The sequence below is a fragment of the Mobula hypostoma genome, chromosome 8 (genome assembly GCF_963921235.1).
Source record: "Mobula hypostoma chromosome 8, sMobHyp1.1, whole genome shotgun sequence".
In the NCBI taxonomy this organism is placed as follows: Eukaryota; Metazoa; Chordata; class Chondrichthyes; order Myliobatiformes; family Myliobatidae; genus Mobula; species Mobula hypostoma.
The window spans coordinates 40,817,038-40,839,973 of record NC_086104.1 but is presented as its reverse complement, the minus strand read 5'-3'; the positions used below and the strand labels follow the sequence as shown (position 1 = coordinate 40,839,973).

Below are 22,936 nucleotides of genomic sequence, written 5' to 3'. Positions count from 1 at the left end.
TATCCTTTTAATGAACAGAATGCTAAAAGATAACTTGCTAACCCATTTTCAGGACAACTAAAACACAACAAAAATATATTTTTTCCAATCTTTTAGTTCAAAATTTTAAATTCAAAACCATCTGGCATTTTACCTGGGACCATGTTTGATTATGAGATTGCTGTTGAGATGCCTTGGCAGGTGCTTGAGGAAGATTAGGCGGTGCTACAAGATGTCTTTGAGGAACCATAGGAGTCCCAGGATGGCTCATGTTACTTAATTCCTTCCTCGTCGCCTCGTCTATGACCAAGGAAGAGGTACTTGTAAGGGGAACAAGTGATGTCTGAATGCGATTATCAACATGGAGCTGTTTCTGTTGCATAGTTTCCTCTTGTTGCTGATGCAACTGATTTTGTTGGTACATATGACGATAGTGTGCCTGATCTTGATAGAAATACTGAGTGGGAACATCCATCTGGATGTGTTGAGAAGGGTGGGATTGTTCCTGGGAGTACTGAGGCTGCTGCATGGACTTGGGGTTTTGGTTTCTGTGATAGGGAGGTGGAGGCTGCATCTGCGGCTGCACAGGTTGCTGTAACTGGCACAGGAGCTGCTGCGGCTGATAGAATTGCACTGAATGCATGTGACACTGCTGCTGCTGCAGGTCAGGCACCGTCATGTGCTGCTGGGACTGCTGCTGGCGTACAAAGTACTGTTGCTGTGGGAGTTGCTGAATTTGTTGAGGCAGCACTTGCTGAGCCTGCAGCTGCTGAACATGCGACTGAGTATGTTGTAGCATTGGCTGTGGTTGTGACTGCATTTGGGCCAATTGCTGGAACTCAAAATACAGCTGCTGTTGTTGCTGCTGCTGATGGATGGCTTGCAACTGTTGCTTCGACTGCGCAGTTGGAAAGCCCTGATGCATTTGCTGTGTTGGAGTATGCTGAAATCGCTGAATTGGATGCATGGCAGCCTGTTGCTCAGCTGGAATTTTCTGCGACAGCAGCTGCCGGAGAGCACTGTCCCGAACACTCTCAACCACTGTCGCCTGGCTCGGCAGGGTCGAGGCAATGCTGTTTGCCTGCTGCATCCTGAGGTTGCGATTGGTAAAAACCTGTGTGAAGGAGTCCAACTTGTGCAATACATCACTGGTCAATTTCTGGGATGATGTGTCAGTTGCCGGAGAAGAAAATGCATATGAGTATCCATCAGGAGCATTGGCTTGAGCAGTAGAGGTCCACATCATGGAAGAATTGCTAAGGTCATTCTGCATTTGAATATGATTGCCAGCACTGGAATGAGGCCAATTACTTGGCCTTCGTGGTTCTATCATAAGGCTCTTGGTAACAGCTGGCATGCTCCCTGCTACTGCAGCTTCCCTTGAATCTGAAGGAAAGTGAGGTGAAGCTGGAGAAGACTGAGATGTTTCCATGCCTGTAGGTCCATAGTTATGATTCATATTTCCACTCAATGGGCTGGATTGTGGTTGTTGTGAATAGTACCTATTTTCTGTATTGTTCACGGAGTGATTAGATTTAAAAGGGGGTTGGTCTCCCATCATGTGTTCGTAAGGCAATTCAATGGATAAACCACAAATGGATTGCCAAATTCCTTGCAAGATTATGAAAACAAGTCAAAATAAAGGCTTAGAATCCTCAAGTTCCCTGAGAAATGTAGGTGTTTTTAAAAAAATACATGGATTTCAAACTGTTAGCACAATTTTTCTCTCATTTCACGTCTGCAATTCTGAGTCTTGTCATCAGGTCAAGTAGAACCTGTAATGATGCATCATATCTTGATTAAGTTGTCTGTGGCATATCTCAAAGTCATCCATTGAAAGCGAAACTTCAACATTCCTGCAAAAAAAGTAAAAGGAAGTCTGTAGCAAAACGCTTTTTCTCATAAGATATGTTGGAACTCAATAAAATGAAGGCTATTTGGGCTGGTAAGAAAACTTATTTAAAGTCTAGCCGAGACACAAGGCAGGGCTTCCTTTTAGTCCCTCTGCATTTACTGCAGGTTTGAAGAATAAGCTGTTGCGGACCAGTGAGAAATACTTCTAAATCTTGCCAACAAGAACGAGTGACGCTATAATTCGTGTCAGCCTTTTTGCTGTTGGTCCAAAAATATCATTCACTGGAATAAGACTTCCTAAATTTACTTCATATAGGGAGGGCCTGAGCAATGTGCTCCAGGATGATGGGAATACTTTTTTTTGGGGGGGGTAGAGGGCAGGAGGGAAAGTAACGGAGAACACTTGCCTTGCCTCTCTTTAGTCGGAGCTCAGTTCAAACCAAGGTTTTACAGATGAAGGTTGATGCCTTATCAATTAAACTACTACCGCTGGCAGACTTGAATTAAAAAAATCTGACAGGCCAATAATGTGTGTTATTACAGGAAGAGAATTGAATGTTTTTGATGCCATAATCAATTTCTAAAGCACTTCAATTCTTATTTAATTAACCATACAGTTGAAGTCCAGCTGTCCAGAGGAACTATGGGCTGATTTTGGAGCAGAAATAATTAAGAAACCATCAGCACTCACTGTAATTATGGAGTTCAGAGTACAGTATTTGATATACTGTAAAAGCACAACCAAATACATAGGAAGTTGTGGTCAAATTGCCTTGCTCACGCAGTAGCTGATAGCTCACTGAGATTTCAGGGTCTAGAATTTCCTTAGTACTGGGAAAGGTGCACATTAGGATAACAGATGTCAACTCATGCTCTTCTATCGGAACATTCAATTGCAAATGAGGGCCAAAGTATTGAACATAAAGAGTGGCCTTGCATGTTTTCTTCCCTCAATCACATTACATAGCAAGAGGAGGCAACAAGCAGATATCTGGTTGAGGATGAGGTGCTGTGAAAAATGTAGAACATGAGGTGGGGAGATTACAATCTGGTCCTGGATGTGGTTGGAGGTTTGGACTCGTTCAATCAAGTGCAAGTGAAATTCTAATGACACAGTAATCTATAATTATGCCAAACAACATCTGACATCAAAAGGGAACTCTTCTTCAGACTACATTATTCTTGGGGTATTCTATTTTAAATTAATTAATTTGTACATGTTAGTTTCTAAAAACAAGCATCCTTAATGACATTTTTATTTTTTCTCTATTAATTTAACATTTTGTACATAATTTGACATCAAATTATTTGTTCAAATTGATGAATTCTGGCTTAGACTTTATAAATCTGCAATAAGGATACTTCACTCTGAATGGTGAAGGAGATAACACAGTTGTTTGAACTGTTCACACTCGTCCCACCATATCTTTTAGTACAAAACCCCACAGAACAAAAGAGCAATGAATGACTAACTTCATTGTTCTCTGATTAGCTCAAATTAGGGCACAGTTATTAGTTACCTGTTACTGAAGTATAATTTTGTAACTGAAAGACACATCAAATCACAGATCATATTCCAGATTGTTCTTTTCCTATGCAATAACTAAAATCAAACATTTTCTCCTTCAAGTTCAAACTTAGCAAAGATGTTCATGTCATGAAAGAAGCATTCCTTTAAACAGACTAAAATAAGGTTTGAAATCTACTTTACTGAAGCTGATAAAACTGTTCACTAGTTGCTCCTATTTTCTTCTACCAGGTACCAAACTCACCTGAAAAAAATTAATGGTTACAATGTTTTCACTGATGTTAACCATGACTCAGTTGGTTGCACTTTTGCTTCTTAATCAAAAGGTTCTACGTTCATGTAGCAGGTCTAATGGCTTGGGCATTAAGATCTAGACTGATCATCAAAAGCACTACTGAGGCACCAGCATGAGCTACCTTCTGAATGAGATGTTAAATAGCACTGTTGACTGTCTCTCAGGTGGATTGGAGTGTCCCATGAAAATAATGCAAAGAATAAAGGCAATTTGTCCAGAATCCTGGAGAAAATTAATCCCACAAACAACTCTTGTAAAACTAGTCATCAAGTCAGGGCTGCTGTTTGTGACAGATTGCCACATAGAAATGGTTTCTGCATTTTTAATACTGCTGCTGTACTGACACTTCAGAACGCAGTTCATTGGCTATGAAGTACTTTGGAACATTCTGAAAAGGTATGAATTGTTCCACAAATGTATAAATGCACTTCTTTGGCATATTTTAAATCTTCCAGTCTATTTGTATAACTGATGAATATCCTATTTATTCAATTGAAAACAGGGGAGTATAGTTGGAGTCAAACAGAAAATTGCATTATATTGGATTCTTTTCTCCTTGAAAGGATAGGCTTTTCCCACACAAGGTGAGGCAGCATATTACTTTAACCGAGAAATCTTGCAGAATATTATTCAATGGTATTAATCAAATTACTTACTAACTGGAGCGCCTTTCATGCTGACTTTCTTGGCAAAGTTGATGAAAAATAGATGGATGTCCTCCAGTGATGTGAGGATCTTGCTTGGCATTTAGTTCACATTGAAGAGCGAACATTGCCTGCAATAAAATTAGAAGATTATTTAAATTGGTAGGCTATGGATATACATTCCAGAACACAAAATGGACAAAGGCAACCCAGCAGTCATTAAGAGGCAAAAACTATAAATTGCATATAGACTAATTCAAAATTCTGGACATTTAAATAATTAACACACAGGTATAACAAGAAAAGAAAACATGATTAAAATTAACATACCTTACTACACTTAAAACTAGATAGAGTTCTATGCAATTCACATGTATTGTATATACGAGTGGATCATTTTACCAAATTAAAGTACTGTATAATATGGGCCGTCCCCAGGTTATGAACATACAACCAACTCAGAGCCCGTACATTCAACAAGCACTTTGGACACTAGACATTGTATGTGTTCATTTCCAACTTATGAACAGTTCAGGTTATTGTCATATCTGCATAAATTTACCCCTTAGTCAGTATCAGAATCAGAAACACATTTATTACCAGTGTCACATACAGTATCATGAAATTTGTTGTTTTCTGGCAGTACAGTGTAAGATGTAAAAAAATATTTTGTTACAATAACAAAATAAATGAATAGTGCAAAGGAGGAATCATGAGGTACAAACGTGACTGACTTAGTAGGCCCATTGTCTCTGCCTGCTCCTGCCCCACTGAACCCATGTCTGCATACCTCAACTCCATTTTATCCTTCTTGGTTCAGTTTCTTCCCACCTACATCTGTTACACTTCGCATGCCCTTGATCTCCTCAACAACTTTAAATTCCCTGCCCCTGACCGCCTCATCTTCACCATGGATGTCCGATACCTATACACATCTACCCTCCATCAAGAAGGTCTTAAAGCTCTCTGCTTTTTTTTCCCCCCAACAGAAGACCCAACCAGTGCCCTCCACCCACACCGTTCTCCATCTGGCAGCTAGTCTTCACCCTCAACAATTTCTCCTTTCACTCCTCCTGCTTTCTCCAGACTTAAGGGGTGGCCCCAGCTATGCCCGACTTTACACTGGCTAAGTAGAATAGTCCATATTCCCACCCTTACATCGTAATGCTCTTCCTGTGCTATATTTATGACTGTATTGCTGCCTCTTCCACCATCTTCAAAGGGATCCTGCCACCAAACACATCTTTACTCTGCCCCCCACACTCTCTGCTTTCCATAGGGATCACTCCCTCCGTGATTCTTTGTCCATTCGTCCCTTTCCACTAACCTCCCTCCTGGCACATACCCCTGCAAGTGACCAAAATGCAACACCTGCTCATTTACCTCCTCTCTTATCTCCATTCAGGGCACCAAACAGTCCTGCCAGGTGAGGTAACACTTCACCTGCATATCTATTGGGGTTATCTACTGTATCTGGTGCTCCTGATGAAACCTCCTCTATACTACTGGAACAGGATGTATGTAATTTGGGGGGTGGGGTGACTTTGTCAACCACTCTGCTCCATCTGCCAAGTCTGGAGTTTCCTAGTGGCCAATCGTTTTAATTCCTATCCCCATTCCAACACATCACTCCATAGCCTCCTCTTCTGCAATGATGAACCCACTCTCAGGGTGGAGAAGCAATGCCTCATATTCCATTTGGGTTGCCTCCAAACTGATGGCATGGACATCGATTTCTCCTTCCAGTAAAAATTTCCCTTCCCCTTTCCTCTTATTCTATTCCTCCACTCTGGCCTCTTACCTGTTTTCCTCACCTGCCTATCCCTGGTGCTCTTCCTTCTTCCCTTTCTCCCATATTCCACTTTCCTCTTCTATAAGAATCCTTCTTCTCCAACCCTTTACTTTTCCCACCCAATTGGCTTCACCTATTGCCTTTGAGCTATTGCCCTCCCCCCACGTTACTACACTGCTCTTCCCCCTTCCTTCCAGTCTTGAACAAGGGTCTCAGCCCAAAACGTCAACTGTTTATTAATTTCTATGGATGCTGCCTGACCTGCTGAGTTCTTAACATTTTGTGTGTGTGGCATCATGAGGTAGTATTCAAGGGTTCATGGACCACTTGGAAAACTTACTGAAGAGAGGAAGAAGCTGTTCCTAAACGATTGTGTGCATATTCAGGCTCTTGTACATTCTCCCTGATGGTAATAATGAGAAGAGGACATATCCCAGATTGTGAGGGTCAAAATGACAACACCACCTTTTGAAAGTATCCTCAATGGTGGGGAGAAATGCCTATGATGGAGGCACAAAATGTAAGGTCTATATTTAGACCCATATTATCGTCTCTCTAATAGGCATCCGTTAGTCTCATGAGACCATGGATTTGCACCTTGAAGGTTTCCAGGGCGCAGGCCTGGGCAAGGTTGTATGGAAGACCAGCAGTTACCCATGCTGCAAGTCTCCCCTCTCTATGCCACCGATGTTGTCCAAGGGAAGGGCATTAGGACCCATACAGCTTGGCACTGGTGTCGTCACAGAGCAATATGTGGTTAAGTGCCTTGCTCAAGGACACACACACTGCCTCAGCCAAGGCTCAAACTAGTGACCTTCAAATCACTAGATGAATGCCTTAACCACTTGGTCACGTTTAATATCGTACAATTTATCTAAATCATGTAACAGACACCCAAGTTTGTGATCCTCAACCAGAGATTACAGTAGAGTTTCCTCCCAATTTTATTAAATGCATGTACACAGAACTCTAAAATGGTAACTTTCTTTTTCCACAGATGCTGCCTGGTCTGCAGAGTATTTACAGCATTTTCCATTATTGGTTCAGCTTCTCTAACTTTGTAATTCTGTAACAGTAGTTGTGGCTCAGCCAGCAGCACAACTGATGCTAAAGACATTCCCAGCTTCATTTCAGGATAAAGACAAGTGCAAAGGTTTATGCTGCCACACAATGTAGCACCAACGGGCAGCTGTATCATCAGAAATGCCTACTTTGGGATCAAGCTGTACTAAAAACCTGTGCCAATCAACTGTCTAGAGTGTTAACCGAGATCTTTAACCTCCTGCTTCGATAGTCTGAGGTACCCATCTGTTTCAAGCAGACTTCACCTATACTGGTGCCCAAGAAGAACATGGTAAATTGCCTCAATGACTATTGCCCAGTAGCATTTACATCCACAGCGATGAAGTGCTTTGAGAGGTTGTTGATCTCAATTTCTGCCTGAGAATCAGCTGAGATCCACTCCAATTTGCCTACTGGCTCAACAGGTCCAGAGCAGATATTATTTCATTGGCTCTTCACTCAACCCAAGGACATCTGGACAGCAAAGATACATAAATGAGGACACTCTTTATCGACTGCAGCCTGGCGTTCAATAACATCATCCCCTCAAAACTAATTAATAAGCGTTAAGACCTTGGCTTTAATATCTCCTTGTACAGCAAGCTCCTCACTTTCTTCACTTGCAGACCCCAGTCAGTTCAGATTAGCAACAACATCTCCTCCAGTCTCCATCGGCACAGGTGCACCACAAGACTGTGAGCTTAGCCACCTGATCTACAACTTTACACTTATGACTGTGTGGCTAAGCACAGCTCCAATGCCATATTCAAGTTTGCTGATGACACTACTGTCATAGGCTGAATCAAAGGTGATGATGAATCAGCACAGAGGAGGGAGTTTGAAAATCTAGCTGAGTGGTGCCATAACAATAACGTTAGTAAGACGAAGGAGCTGATTATTGAATTCAGCAGGAGGAATCTGAAGGTCTATGAGCCAGTCCTCTTGGTGTTACCATTTCGAAGGACCTGTTCTAGGACCAGCATGCAATTACGTGGCAAGCACGGCAGCGCCTACTTCCTTAGGAGTGTGCAAAGATTCAGCGTGACATCTAAAACTTTGACAAATACAAATGCCCTTAATGGAAAATTCTACAATAAGTAGTGGATATAGCCCAGTCTATCACAGGTAAAGCCCTCATCACCAATGAGCACACCTACATGAGTGATGTCACAGGAAAGCAGCATCCATCATCAGGGACCCCGCACCACCCAGGTCATGCTCTCTTCCCGCATCGGCCACTAGGAAGAAAGTACAGGAGCCTCAGCATTCTCACCACCAGGTTCAGGAACAGTTATTACCCCTCAACCATCAGGCACTTGAAACAAAGGAAATAACTTCACTTAACTTCTCTTGCCCCAGCACTGAAATGTTCCCACAATCTATGGACTCACTTTAAAGGACTCTTCATTTTATGTCCTGAAATTTTATTGCTTGCTTATTAATTAATTATTACTTTCTTTCTTTTTGTAATTACAGTTTGTTGCCTTTTGCACACTGGTTGAACGTCCTAGGTGGAGTGCTCTTTCATTGATTATTATTATTCTATTCTGGATTTATTGAGTATGCCCACAGAAAATAAACTCTGTGTTGTATACGGTGACGTATCGACATTGATAATAAATTTACTTTGAGCTTTGAGGACTTGCTGACCGACTCCTACTCCTTTTCACCTGTTTCCAATTCATCCCTGGTGTCCCAGGAATATGCATTCCTTATCTAACACTCCAGGAAACAGATTTTCTACTGTCACCCTGTTGTTTCTGGGAACTTACAGTTTATAAATTATCTTCTACTTTTCCCGTATTTTTTTATTTAATGGCAATTCCTTACAGTAAAATATTCTCAAGAAAAGTTTTATCTGTAGGTATGCAAATGATTAATGCCTAAATTGATCAGGGATTTTTGCCAATCTGCAGGAACCTAATCATATGTTCCCAATATGATAGGTGGACCTGGCATGGAATTCCAAAATAGTCAACAAATGAGAATGTTTTTCAAAAAGATTTAATAGACTACAAGTAGAAACAGTAAGAGACCATTCAACCCCTGTCACTCTGTACGATCACAGCTGCTTTTTTGCCTCAGTGTCAGTCATACAGCACCAAAATAAATCTGTAGCCCACTGAGTCCACACCAAGCATTGAGTACCAATTTATATTCATTCCATTTTTATTCTCTCATCATTTACACTACCTCACTATTTTTGCTCTCTTTTTACACTACTTAATTAATTAATTGTTGGCACAAAACAATTTTCATGACATATACCAATGACATGAAAACCTCAACCAGAATCTGATTTCCCATCAATTTCTCCTCAAATTCCATCACTCACCTAAGCTCTAGGGGTAATTTATACAAAACAATTTATCTAACAACATCAGTGTCTTTTGGATGTGTAACACAATTAGAATACACAGAAGAAATCCATCCAGCTACAGGGAGAGATCAAAGTCCATACCAGCAGCACCAAAGGTCAGGATTGAATACGGGTCACTGGAATTGCAAAACAGCAGTTCCAATAGCTGTTCTAAACAATCTATCTCAGTTTTCAATCTGGAGATACAAGAGTCTCAGATGCTGGAATCTGCAGCAACAAACCATCTGCTGGTACATCTGTGAGGAGAAAGGATTTGTCACCTTTTCAGGTCAAAACTTTATTTCAGGACTGAGCGAGGAGAGGGGAAATATCCTGTCAAAAGAAACTATCTACTACCCACACATTTCACCCACCCCACCTGCCTTTCACATCTCCCCAATGGCTCTCCTTATATCCTTCCCAACCTATCAGATTTTAGCACTGTTTACACAGGACCTTTGCGTTCCTGCTTATCTCATCTTCACCCTCCCCTCCCCATAACCTGGCTCTGCTTCCTCCATTTTATGTATGGCTCCATCTATCATTGATGTGCCTCTTCTCCCAACTCCACCACTTCCCCTTTCCTATCTGGCTCAATCTGCTCACCATTCTTCACCACTCCCCAATCACCTCCAGGACACTCTTCACCAGTCCCCCCTCTTCATACCATTCATCTCGCCTTCTCTGGTCTTTGTGTTGATGAAGCATTTTAACTCAAAATGTTGACAATTCCTGCATTACCACAGATGCTGCTGGACCTGCTGAGTTCCTCTGGCGGATTGTTTGTTGCTCAGCTTTGAATATTCTTAGCATCCACCACTTTCACATGCAAAACCCTAACATAAAAGTGGATAAATCCCACTGATCTGATGACCTACATACTTGGGTTTGGCTGTGAAGATCATAGCTGCTGAACGTATTTTGAATGCAGAACCTCAAACACCCTACTGCAGTGCAGAGCCATAATGCTGGAGGTAGATAATGATCAGAACTAATTTACATGGGTTAATACACAGACTGCCAATTATACACAACATAATCCATCCAGCAAAAAATAATACAAGACCCAGAAAAGCGAAATGAAAACATTAAGAACCTTAATTAGCATTGCACCTTCCATAATCTCAGTAGTCCAAGAATGACACTAGTCACCTAGCTCTATTTAAGCAGAGTTACTAATAATGTTCACGTGAAGTCTGTAATCGACAATTAGATAAATTCAAGTAACTTAAAGATATGAAATTTAAGATAAAGCTAAAGTCATAAAAGATAACCATGAAATCACAGATGTTGTAAAAACCACTGGCTTCACTAATGTCCTGGGGTAAATAAATCTGCTGACCATTATCTGTATGTAACATCAGTCTGTGGCAAAGTCTTGATTGCCTCCTTCGCTCTGGAGCAAGTGGCAGACAAGAGGACAACGGGTATTAAAACTATCTAATGCATCACTGGCAGAAGCTACCCAGCATCAAGGACATACATACAAGAGAGGTGCCAGAAAAAGGCCAGCAATATCACTAAGGATCCAACCAACCTGCTTATGGACTGTTTGCCCCACTCCCATCAAGGAAGAGGCTATGCAACATCAATACTTGGACCATCAGACTCAAAAACAGTTATTTCTCCCAAGCCATCAGTCTGATCAACACCTCCACCCAATAGTCAACCCCATCACACCACACCATCCCCAATAATACTCCATCATCGTGTCAGCACCTTATGTACGGGTAATCTGTACTTCATGTAATTTTTTTATTTACACACAATCGTGCACATACACAAATCTTCTGTACTGTATTTATATTTATTTGTCTTTTCATTACATTCTTTATACTTATTGTGTTTTTATTGCTGCATTGGATCCTGAGAAACTATCATTTTGATCTCGTTTACACTTGTGTACTGAAGAATGGGAATGAACAATCTTGAATAATGATGTCTTTGTACCTTATATATCCACCTCCCTCCACAGCAAGGTCAGGTGAATATACAATTGGTATAATTCAAAATAGTAAATGAAAAGAATCTCAATGGACAGAATCCAAATCATCTTTCAGAAAATGCTTTTTACAAGCACCAAAGGTCACAGAACATCCTGTGAGCAGGTATTCTATGGATGTGCCTGCCCTTTCAGAATCAAAAGCACTTTATTGCCAGAATGTGAAACATAACAGAATTAATTGTGGTTCAATGTCAAGCATAAAACGCAAGATGATACCATAACATTCATTACTTTATTACAACTTCCAATCATCTTGAAAATGTTGACTCTTTTGACAGAGGAATGGGCCCAACATTATATAGGTGAGAATTTGGAGATTGTCCTCATGGCACCTTATTAAATGAAGCATTTCACAGGAAGAACTAAATTGCACAATTCGAAAGAGGGCACAGGGGTTTTCAAATTTGCTGATGTGATCTTAAAGCTGTTGATTCATATGGGATGCTTGGCTATTGGCATGCTGTACAAAAATCAGGAAATTAATGCTAAATCCTTATAAATTAATAAATTACTAGTTAAGTCTTCGCCTTAAAATTATCAGCCTAGGTAACACTCTAGAAAATTTCCACTTTTAGTAGCTGACCAACTTATGTGCATTTGATGTCATTCATTACAATACTGAGGAGGCACAATTACCAGTTAATATTTGATATTTGTGTATTTTATGACTTGTGGACAAAATCAACTTATGAATATCTATAAAGACAGAGACCATTTGTTACCTATGCTTTGTAAAGTAAGGATATAAAACCTGATTATCAAAAAAGATGGGTATTACACTGGACTCCACACTGCAGCAGCAGGTTAGGAATTCATATTTAACTGCAAAAAGACCCTGAAACTGGTATTATTATCAATATCCTCACAGCCCAAAGACAGTAAGAACAATAGGGCAACACAGTACCAATAGAAATATTCATCCTGCATCATTTGTGTCTGTGGTTTGTGGGTGAAGAATTACATTAATAAATTACAATTAGGAATTCAAGCTATTATGCTAAACCATCACCATCCAGCTTCTTGATCTTTTTAAACCTTATTCACTGATTCAAAAAGTTATCTACATCTTGCTGATTCCCAGCATGTGGTTCACCTACCCATGAGAATGAACGCAATACCAGGGACACTCCTGTGGTTTGACCATAAAATCACACCTTTCATTCAGAAGAACCTGTAACCTCTTCAGCAGAAATGCTTCACATCAAAAAAAAACCAAAAGAAGTGAACTGTGGCATATTAATTTCTTTTTTGTATGGTTTTGTTCTTAATACATAAACCAATGTATACATTTCTAACCTGAGCCTTTTCAAAAATTTATTTCTATGCACCACAGGCACTAAACACAAGTTAGAAGCAGCATTCACACTACTGACTTTCCACTTATATCCTGTATGGTTTACTTACCAATATTTAGAATTTGTAAGCAATACATTCAATTGTAAGCACTGACCCAGCTGGTGGCGTAGTGGCATCAGTGCCGGACTTTGGGACGAAAGGTCCCGAGTTCGAATCCAGCCGGCTCCCCTGCACGTTTTCCATCTGTGCTGGGTTACGAGCTGGTCTCTTTGGAAACTCACCCAGCAGAAGGCACTGGCAAACCACTGCTGTAACTTGCCTTGTACGCGGTTCCCCACTACATCAGAGAGTCGTGGAGGGAAATCGTCCGCTAACCGGCGAAACTCCAGATGCACAGGTTGATAGATTCTTGATTAGTCAGGACATGAAGGTTATACAGGAAAAAGGCAGGTGATTGGGGCTGAGAGGGAAAATGGATCAGCCAAGGTTAAACAGCGGAGCAGACTCCATAAGACCATAATTAGGATAGGAGCAGGATTAAACCATTCAGCCCATCCAGTCTGCTGCGCCACTCCATCATGGATAATCCCAGATCCCACTCAACTCCATACACCTGCCTTCTCGCCATATCCTTTGATGCCCTGACCAATCAGGAAATGATCAACTTCCACCTTAAATATACGCACGAATTTGGCCTCCACCACAGGCTGTGGCAGAGCATTCCACAAATTTACAACTCTCTAGCTAAAAAAATCCTCCTTACACCTGTTCTAAAGGACTGCCCCTCAAAGTTGAGGCTGCGCCCTCTAGTTCTGGATACGCTCATAAGAAATGTCCTCTCCACATCCACCCTATCTAGTCCTTTCAACACTTTGGTAAGTTTCAATGAGATCCCCAAGCATTCTTCTAAATTCGAGTACAGGCCCAAAACTGTCAAATTCTCCTCATATGTTAACCCCTTCATTCTCAGGATCATCCTCATGAACCTCCTCTGGACTCTCCCCAATGACAACATATCCTTTCTGAGATATAGGGCCCAAAACTGTTGATAATACTCAAAAAAGTGTGGCCTAACTATTGTCTTAAAAAAACTCAACATTATTTCCTTGCTTTTATACTCTATTGCCTTTGAAATAAATGCCAACATTGCATTTGCCTTTATTACCACAAACCCAACCTGTAAATTAATCTTCTGGGGGTCTTGTACGAGGACTCCTACGACTCTGCAGCTCTGATGTTTGAACCTTCTCTCCAATTAGATAATAGTTCACGCCATTGTTCCTTTTACCAAAATGCACTATTATACATTTCCCAACACTGTATTCCATCTGCCACTTTTTTGCCCATTCTTCCAATCTGTCTAAGTCCTGCTGCAATCTCATTGCTTTCTCAGCACTACCTACCCCTCCACCTATCTGTGTATCATCTGCAAACTTTGGCAAAAGGCTATCAATTCCATTATCTAAATCATTGACAAACAATGTGAAAAGCAGCTGTCCTAATATTGACCCCTGAGGAACACCACTAGTCACCAACAGCCAACCAGAAAAGGCCCCTTTTATTCCCACTCGCTGCCTCCTACCTATCAGCCTTTCCGCTATCCATGCCAGTGTCTCTTATGTAACGACATATGATTTTATATTTTAAGCAGCATCATGAGTGGTACCTTATCAAAAGCCTTCTGAAAATCTGAGTAAATGACATCCACTTCCTCTCCTTTGTCCACCCTGCTTCTTACTTCCTTGAGTAACAGATCTGCCAGGGAAGATTTCCCTTTACAGAAACTAAGCTGACTTTGACTTATTTTATCATTAGTCTCCAAGTATCTCGAAACATCATCCTTAAGAACAGACTCCAACACTTTCCCAACCACTGAGGTTAGGCTAACTGGTCTATAATTTCCTTTCTTTTGCTTCCTCCCTTCTTAAAAAGTGGAGTGACATTTGCAATCTTCCAGTCCTTTGGGACCATGCCAGAATCAAGTGATTCTTGAAAGATCATGACCAATATATTTGTTATCTCTTCAGCAACCTCTCTCAGGACTCTGAGATGTAGTCCATCTGGTCCAGGTGACTAATCCACCTTAAGACCTTTGAGTATGTCTTGCACTTTTTCCCTTTGTAATAGCAATGGCACTCACTCCTGCTCCCTGATACTCACAGACCTCTGACAAACTGCTTGTGTCTTTCACGGTGAAGACAGATGTAAAGTACCATTGAAAATCATCTGTCATTTCTTTGTTCCCGCCCCCCCCCATTACTATCTCACCAGCATCATTTTCCAGTGGTCCAATAACAACCCTCACCTCCCTTTTATTCCTTATATAACTGAAAAAACTTAGTATCCTGCTTTATATTATTGGCTAGTCTGCCCTGATATTTCATCTTTTCCCTTCTTATAACTTTTTTTAGTTGCCTTTTGTTGGATTTTAAAAGCTTTCCACTCATTCAACTTCCCACTCAGTTTTGCTACCTTATATACCCTTTCTTTTGCTTTTATGCAGTCCTTAACTCCCTTTGTCAGCCATTTGAAAACTTCTTCCTCTGTGGGACTTATCTATCCTGCACTTTATGAATTATTCCCAGAAACTTCAATCATCTCCGCTCTGCCGTCATTCCCACCAGTATCCTCCTCCAAATCACCTGGGCAAGTTCCTCTCTCATGCCTCTGTATTCCCTTTATTCCACTGCGATACAGATACATATGACTTATGCTTCTCCCTCTCAAACTGCAGTATGAATTCAATCATATTATGATAACTGTCTCCTAAGGGTTCCTTTACATTAAGCTCACAAGAGATGTCCTGGTCATCCACTGCGCCTATTCCCATCTCCAGCCGTTTCGACTCTGTCTTGCCACTGGATCCAGATGGGAATTGGGAAGAGAGAGTGAGGCTGATGCTGCACAACTCTCCCTCACTTAAATCCAAACTACGCGCTAGTCTCGACACCATCAAATGGTGTCAAGGTCCTCAGTGACGTCGATGATGGACGAACACTACAGCTGAAATGCACCATCACAGCCATGTATACTTCAGTAAGCAACTTTGTTTTGAGACATTTGAAAAAATCTATTGATCCTCAAAATCAATGGACCTGGTCGGCAGACTCAGGTCGTGAATGCAGCTCCTTTAAGAAAATGGAAGCAGGGAAGGTGTGCTGGGCTGCGGGTACCATTGATACAATAAGTACTCCAGCCTGAGCAAGGACCTGGACTCTCTGCAATTTGCCGATTGCCGCAGCAGGTTTACATTAGATGGCCATAGATTATTTCAACAATAGTAACACCTAAGTCATTAGTTTATTGATTACAGCTCAGCATGCAACACCATCATACTAATCAGCCAGCTCCAAAACCCGAGCCTCTGTACCTCTCTCTGAAACTGGACCCTTGACTTCCTCACCGGGAGACCACAGTCAGTGCCAATCAGAAATGCCAGCTCCTCCTCACTGACAATTAACACTGGTGCATCTCAAGGATGCGTCATTAGCCCAATGCACTACTCTCTCTACACCCATGATGGTGTGGCTCGACACCATCTTGGACCAGCAGCCAAATGGGACATCAGAAGTTTGGGGAGGAGAGGACTTCAATCAGGTTCACCACTAGAGGATAGAAGGCCGCGCAAGAGCTTTGATGAGCAGCCAATTGCCATTTGGGGGGAGGAAAAAGCACGAGAAATTCTGCAGATGATTGAAATCTGAAACAACACACACAAAACGCTAGAGGAAATCAGCAAGTCAGGCAGCATGCATGGCGATCTACAATCAGTCAATGTTTTGGGCTGAGACCCTTCTTCAGCACTGAATAGAAAGGAGGAGGATGCCAGAACAAAAAGGTTGGGGGAGGTGAAGGAGGATAGCTGGAAGGGGCTAGGTGAAGCTGTGTAGGCAGGAAAGATAAAGAGCTGGAGAGGAAGGAATCTGATAGGAAAGGAGAGCGGACCACAGAAGAAAAGGAAGGAGCGGGTTGGAGGAACCAGGGGAGGTGATAGGCAGCTGCAAAAAGGTAAGAGGCTACAGTGGGGAATATTAGAAGCTGGGAAGGGAATAAAAAAAGAGAAAACGAGAAGAGCACAAGGAGAAATCAATATCCATGTCATCAAGTTGGAGGTTACCCAGACGGAATACGATGTGTTGCTCCTCCATCCTGAGGGTGGCCTCATCCTGGCACAAAAGGAGGCCAAGGACTTAAAAGTCGGAACAGGAATGGGAATGAGAATTAAAACATTTAGCCACCAGGAAGTTCCGCTTTTGGCAGATGGGGTGGAGATGCTCGACGAAGCAATTCATCAATTTACAATAGGTCTCATCAATATAGAGGAGGCTGCATTGAGAGTACCGCACACGATAGACAACCCCAGCATATTCACAGGTGAAGTGCTGCCTCATCTGGAAGGACTGTTAGGAGCCCTGAATAGATGTGAGGAAGGAGGTGAATTGGAAATAAAACATGGCTAATTTGCAATGCTGCATAATCATACATAACTAACCGCAATGATAAAACACATAATTCAACATTAGCCTTAGCACATGAAGTTTTTAATAACTTCACAATTGGCACTGAAAGTTAGAGAAAGTAAGAAACATAGAAACATAGAAAATAGGTGCAGGAGTAGGCCATTCGGCCCTTCGAGCCTGCACCGCCATTTATTATGATCATGGCTGATCCTCCAACTCAGAACCCCGCCCCAGCCTTCCCTCCATACCCCCTGACCCCCGTAGCCACAAGGGCCATATCTAACCCCCTCTTAAATATAGCCAATGAACTGGCCTCAACTGTTTCCTGTGGCAGAGAATTCCACAGATTCACCACTCTCTGTGTGAAGAAGTTTTTCCTAATCTCAGTCCTAAAAGGCTTCCCCTCTATCCTCAAACTATGGCCCCTCGTTCTGGACTTCCCCAACATCGGGAACAATCTTCCTGCATCTAGCCTGGCCAATCCCTTTAGGATCTTATACGTTTCAATCAGATCCCCCCTCAATCTTCTAAATTCCAATGAGTACAAGCCCAGTTCATCCAGTCTTTCTTCATATGAAAGTCCTGCCATCCCAGGAATCAATCTGGTGAACCTTCTTTGTACTCCCTCTATGGCAAGGATGTCTTTCCTCAGATTAGGGGACCAAAACTGCACACAATACCCCAGGTGTGGTCTCACCAAGGCCTTGTACAACTGCAGTAGTACCTCCCTGCTCCCGTACTCGAATCCTCTCGCTATAAATGCCAGCATACCATTCGCCTTTTTCACCGCCTGCTGTACCTGCATGCCCACTTTCAATGACCGGTGTATAACGACACCTAGGTCTCGTTGCACCTCCCCTTTTCCTAATCGGCCACCATTCAGATAATAATCTGTTTTCCTATTTTTGCCACCAAAGTGGATAACTTCACATTTATCCACATTAAATTGCATCTGCCATGAATTTGCCCACTCACCCAACCTATCCAAGTCACCCTGCATCCTCTTAGCATCCTCCTCACAGCTAACACTGCCGCCCAGCTTCGTGTCATCCGCAAACTTGGAGATGCTGCATTTAATTCCCTCATCCAAGTCATTAATATATATTGTAAACAACTGGGGTCCCAGCACTGAGCCTTGCGGTAACCCACTAGTCACCGCCTGCCATTCTGAAAAGGTCCCGTTTATTCCCACTCTTTGCTTCCTGTCTGCTAACCAATTCTCCACCCACACCAATATCTTACCCCCAATATCATGTGCTTTAAGTTTGCAGACTAATCTCCTGTGTGGGACCTTGTCAAAAGCCTTTTGAAAATCCAAATATACCACATCCACTGGTTCTCCCCTATCCACTCTACTCGTTACATCCTCAAAAAATTCTATGAGATTCGTCAGACATGATTTTCCTTTCACAAATCCATGCTGACTTTATCAGACAGGATTCCTTCTAATCAGCTGCCATGTTTTCAATGGAAAATTAATTAATTGGAACTATCACAACTGTTCAATTAAAGAAACACAGCCTGTTTCTAAATGCTCTTTCTTTGGCAGTTCCTGGGCTCATGATGCACAGAGCTACGGCGTAAAATTCGATCATTTTTCAGAAAGCTTCAATCTACCTAGTGTCTAAAGAGGAAGGGGTGAAAGCATATTTTACCTACTTCTATTCCCACCAACTTTCTCTTATTTCATTGAGACAAATAATTCTCCAAAAGGGGACTCAAGCAAAATGTCTACTGAGGAAACATTCCTCCAGCCATATTTGAGGAAATAAGCAAATACATACCTTGGGTGATATATTGTCCATCAGCTTGCTATTCCAATAGGAAAATACTTCAATGTAATGCAAGCGTTCCCAGATCACACAATCAATATGGAATTTACATGGTTGAAAACTACAGGAGAAATCCACAATCTATCATGCCAAAATCCTTCAACAGTATTTTTAAACATTTGGTGCAATGAGATTCATCCATATTCACAGAGAAAATCAATTATATAATTCACATTGCTTTAGAATAGGATGTACTTAATGCTCTTCATCAGACAACTGTGGAAACCAAGTTATTGGGTATATTTAAAGCAGAGGTTGATAGGTTTTAGATCAATAAGGGCATCAAAAATTACAGGGAGAAGGCGGAAGAATGGAAAAATAAATCATTCATGAGTGATTGGTGGAGCAGATATGATGGGCCAAATGGCCAAATTCTGCTCCTTATGGCTGTCTTCTGGTCCTTTTATGACAGTGTAAACTATGTCACAAAAGCAAATTTGTGTCATTTTTGATGCTTACCCGTTGCTCTTTGTTGGATAGTGTTTGACTTCTCACAATCTAGCAAGTAGGTTGACTCATAACAGAAATGCTATATGCCGTGTCAAGCAAAAAGTACTCCAAGTTGAAGCAATTCTCCATCCTTGGCGAAATTCATTTACTGGCTATTTAAATTGTCAATAAATATTTTTTTCTTTTGCTCAGCAGTGTGGATTTATAGCATTTTTTCCAAATTTCTACATGATCAGCTCGAGTACCTCAAGGTTTATTTCCACTATTATTTTAATTTAGAAAGTGACTCATGCCAAAGTCAGCAAAATACACTGAGTTAAGTGTCTCAAAAACTCATTGCAAAGGTGGCAAATGAGCCAAATTTCTTCAGCTATACACTAATATGAGATGACCCATGGATACAGAGTGCACAGAGTATACACTTGTGTATATGACAATAAACTCAACTTCATATTTTGAAAGCTGTTTATAAAATACACATTATTTATTTCAAACTTTCATGTCTATGGAGAAAACCTTCTCATTACCTCTCCAGCACAAATCTAATCAATGCTGTTATCCCATCCAATTTCAGGCAACGAGTGAGCAAGAATTCCTCTTTCAACCCAAACACTAAGTGGATCAACCTTGATAATTCAACTAAAACCTCAACTGAACATGCAGCCCCACAAACTGCTCATCACCAATTTACATTCATATTCAAGATGCTTCTGCCAATTAAATTTCAGGTTGTAAATCTCCAAACTAATTATGAAAATCCTGTGCAACCTGAGAGTAAACAAGTGGAGTCTACATTCCACTCTGCTGCTCTGCTACAATTAGCAAAGTAAAAACGCAGCTCAGATATTAGCAATGGTTTTATTCTTCATGCCATACTCCACAGACAGTCCAATAAATTCCCATGCTTTATAATACATTGATTCTCAAAGTTTACCTGTGTAAAATCTTCACATTTGTGAAATCACCATGCATTCTGGTTTTATACACCTTTCTCATGTGAGACGGGCAGAATTATTTCTGCTGTGAACAACCTGAAAGAATATGCTGTAGTGCACCAGTCTCCCAACTTGAGGATTGAAGATTCAATCAAAGGAAGAATCCAAATGCAGCTTGCCCTGCCATACACTTGGCATCAACTGGCTTTGGAGTATTATTGTTTTGAGTAATCAGGCTACCTCTCTGCTGACTGAAGGTAGTTGCTTAGTGACAAATGGTTCCCATGACAATGCAAAAAATGGGGTAAATAACTGTTATAAAACACAAATCATAAACCTACTAACTCATTTAATTAAACAATTAAACCATTCAATAAGCTAATTCTACCAAATAATTTTATTATTCAATAACATATTTTGTTTTTAGGGTTTTCTGATGATCTCTTTTTAAAGCATTTGGAGAAGGTTGTACTAAGCATGTGAAATTAATTTTCCTCATTCTTAGTTGCTTCTCATTTTCCCTTCAAAATGCTTGCTTTTATTAATATTAATTTCAACTAAAATAGAATGATGAGATTTTTCCATGGAATCTATGAAGATCTTAAAATGTGATCTTGTAGATTCAACTGTAAACTAAAAAAATTGAAGGTAGAAGAGGAAAAAGTCATTCTACAGTTCAGATAAACTCCAGGTAAAATGTCAAAGAGCTTCATCACTCCATAAACTCAAGAGATTCCCTCACTTCGACACCCACATAAAATTTTGCTGTTTTAATATTTTCCTATCAAATGTGCATACCTGTATAACTTCAGGCCTTCTTGTCCAAAACCAAATTCAATTCTTTAGTTAGGCAAAATATTCTCAGGAAGTGCATACAAAGACACAATTTAGGAACAGAAATGGGCCACCTGGACCCACAAGCCTAACCCACATTCAGTAAGATCATTAATGATCTGACTGCAACTTCAACTCCTCATTCCCTCCTTATGCCTCTTTACTTACTGTACCTATTTCATCCAATAAAGAAATTCAAAGACTCTGCCTACACTACTCTGTCTGGAAGAGCGTTTCATACACTCAATTTTGTCTTAACGGGACAACTGCTTACTTCTGAACAATAAGTGCTGGTTCTAGATTCTCCCACATGATGAAAATCCTCTTCAGATCCATGTCATGACCCCTTAGAACCGTGAATATTTCACTCAAGTTCCCTGGACTTTTCCGAACACAAGTAGATAAAAGCTCAACTCTTCTTCATAAAACAACTTGCCCCTTTCAAGTACAAGCCCAAATAAACCTTCTCTTAACTACTTCCAATATATTAACATCCTTACTATCATAAGGAGGCCAAGAGCAAACACAAGACTCCACATGCTGCTTCACCAACACCCAAAATAACAAGTTAAATTACTTTGCAATACACTGCCCTCATAATAAACAGTAATATTCTAAGGTTTTCTGAATTTCTTGCTGTATCTTGTGTATATCTTGTCACTAGAACATCTATAGACCTCTGCAACTTAGAGCTCTACAATCTTTTACCATGTAATATGCTTCTTTATTATTTCAGCCAAAATGAATATATTTTCCTGGTTCTATTATGCTCCATCTGCAAAACCCTTGTATCCTATTCATAGGCTAGGTTTATCTATCTTTATAACAGCAATGATGCCTTCAGATCCTTCATTCAAGTCACTTACAAAATTATAAAAGTTTGATGCCTCAGCATGTCTTTGGGGACTACTACCTTACATTCTGTCAACTGAGAAAAGTTAATTAATCCCAACTTTCAGCTTATTACTGGATGATCTTCCATCCACTCTGATGTGTTAGCTCTTACACTATGATCTTCTGTAATTACTTTTGGGACTTCAGCAGCTTTATCAAATGCTTTGTGAAAATCTATTGTGAAAATTGATATAAATTCTCTTTATTTGCAGCGGGTTAGTTTTTTAAAAAAATTCTAATAAATAAGTTCAACGTAATTTCTCTTCAACAAAACCAATCAAATGTTTACCAATTTCTTTGCCATAACGTCTCTAATAAAAGTTAGAAACATTTTCCCTGCAGCATATGTTAAAGTTAGCTGGTTTGCAGCTTTCTCTCTCTTTTTCAATAAACGAACTACAATAGCTCTATTCGAATCTTATAGAAACAATGCAAAATTTAAGGGATTTTAGGAAATTAAATCCATTTCCTTAGCTACTAAAGAAACTAAGATGTTGATTGTCTACATCTGGAACTCAACAGCCTATAACTCCCACAATTTGCTCAGTATGACGGCACTGCTGAATGTAATTTTCCCAACTTCTTCCTTCTCTTCAAATTACCAGTTTACATATACTATTGGGACATTATTTGCATCCTCTCTAGTGAAGACTGAAGTAAAATACCTGCTTAATTAATCTGCCATCTATGATCAATGCTTCAGACTCAGTTTCTAAA

General features: G+C 40.6%; 1 protein-coding gene across 6 annotated transcripts in view; it reads right to left on the bottom strand.

Moving 5' to 3' along the window:
• LOC134350487 (transcriptional-regulating factor 1-like) overlaps positions 1–22,936 on the bottom strand; it is a 262,932-nt gene that overhangs the window by 82,298 nt on the left and 157,698 nt on the right. For all 6 annotated transcript variants that reach the window (XM_063055706.1, XM_063055708.1, XM_063055707.1 and 3 more), the window contains 2 exons: positions 4,313–4,431; positions 134–1,835 (listed from right to left, as the gene is read on the bottom strand). In XM_063055706.1, the coding sequence (XP_062911776.1) occupies positions 134–1,540 (1,407 nt within the window). In that variant the 5' untranslated portion in view covers positions 1,541–1,835; positions 4,313–4,431. The remainder of the gene's footprint in view (positions 1–133; positions 1,836–4,312; positions 4,432–22,936) is intronic.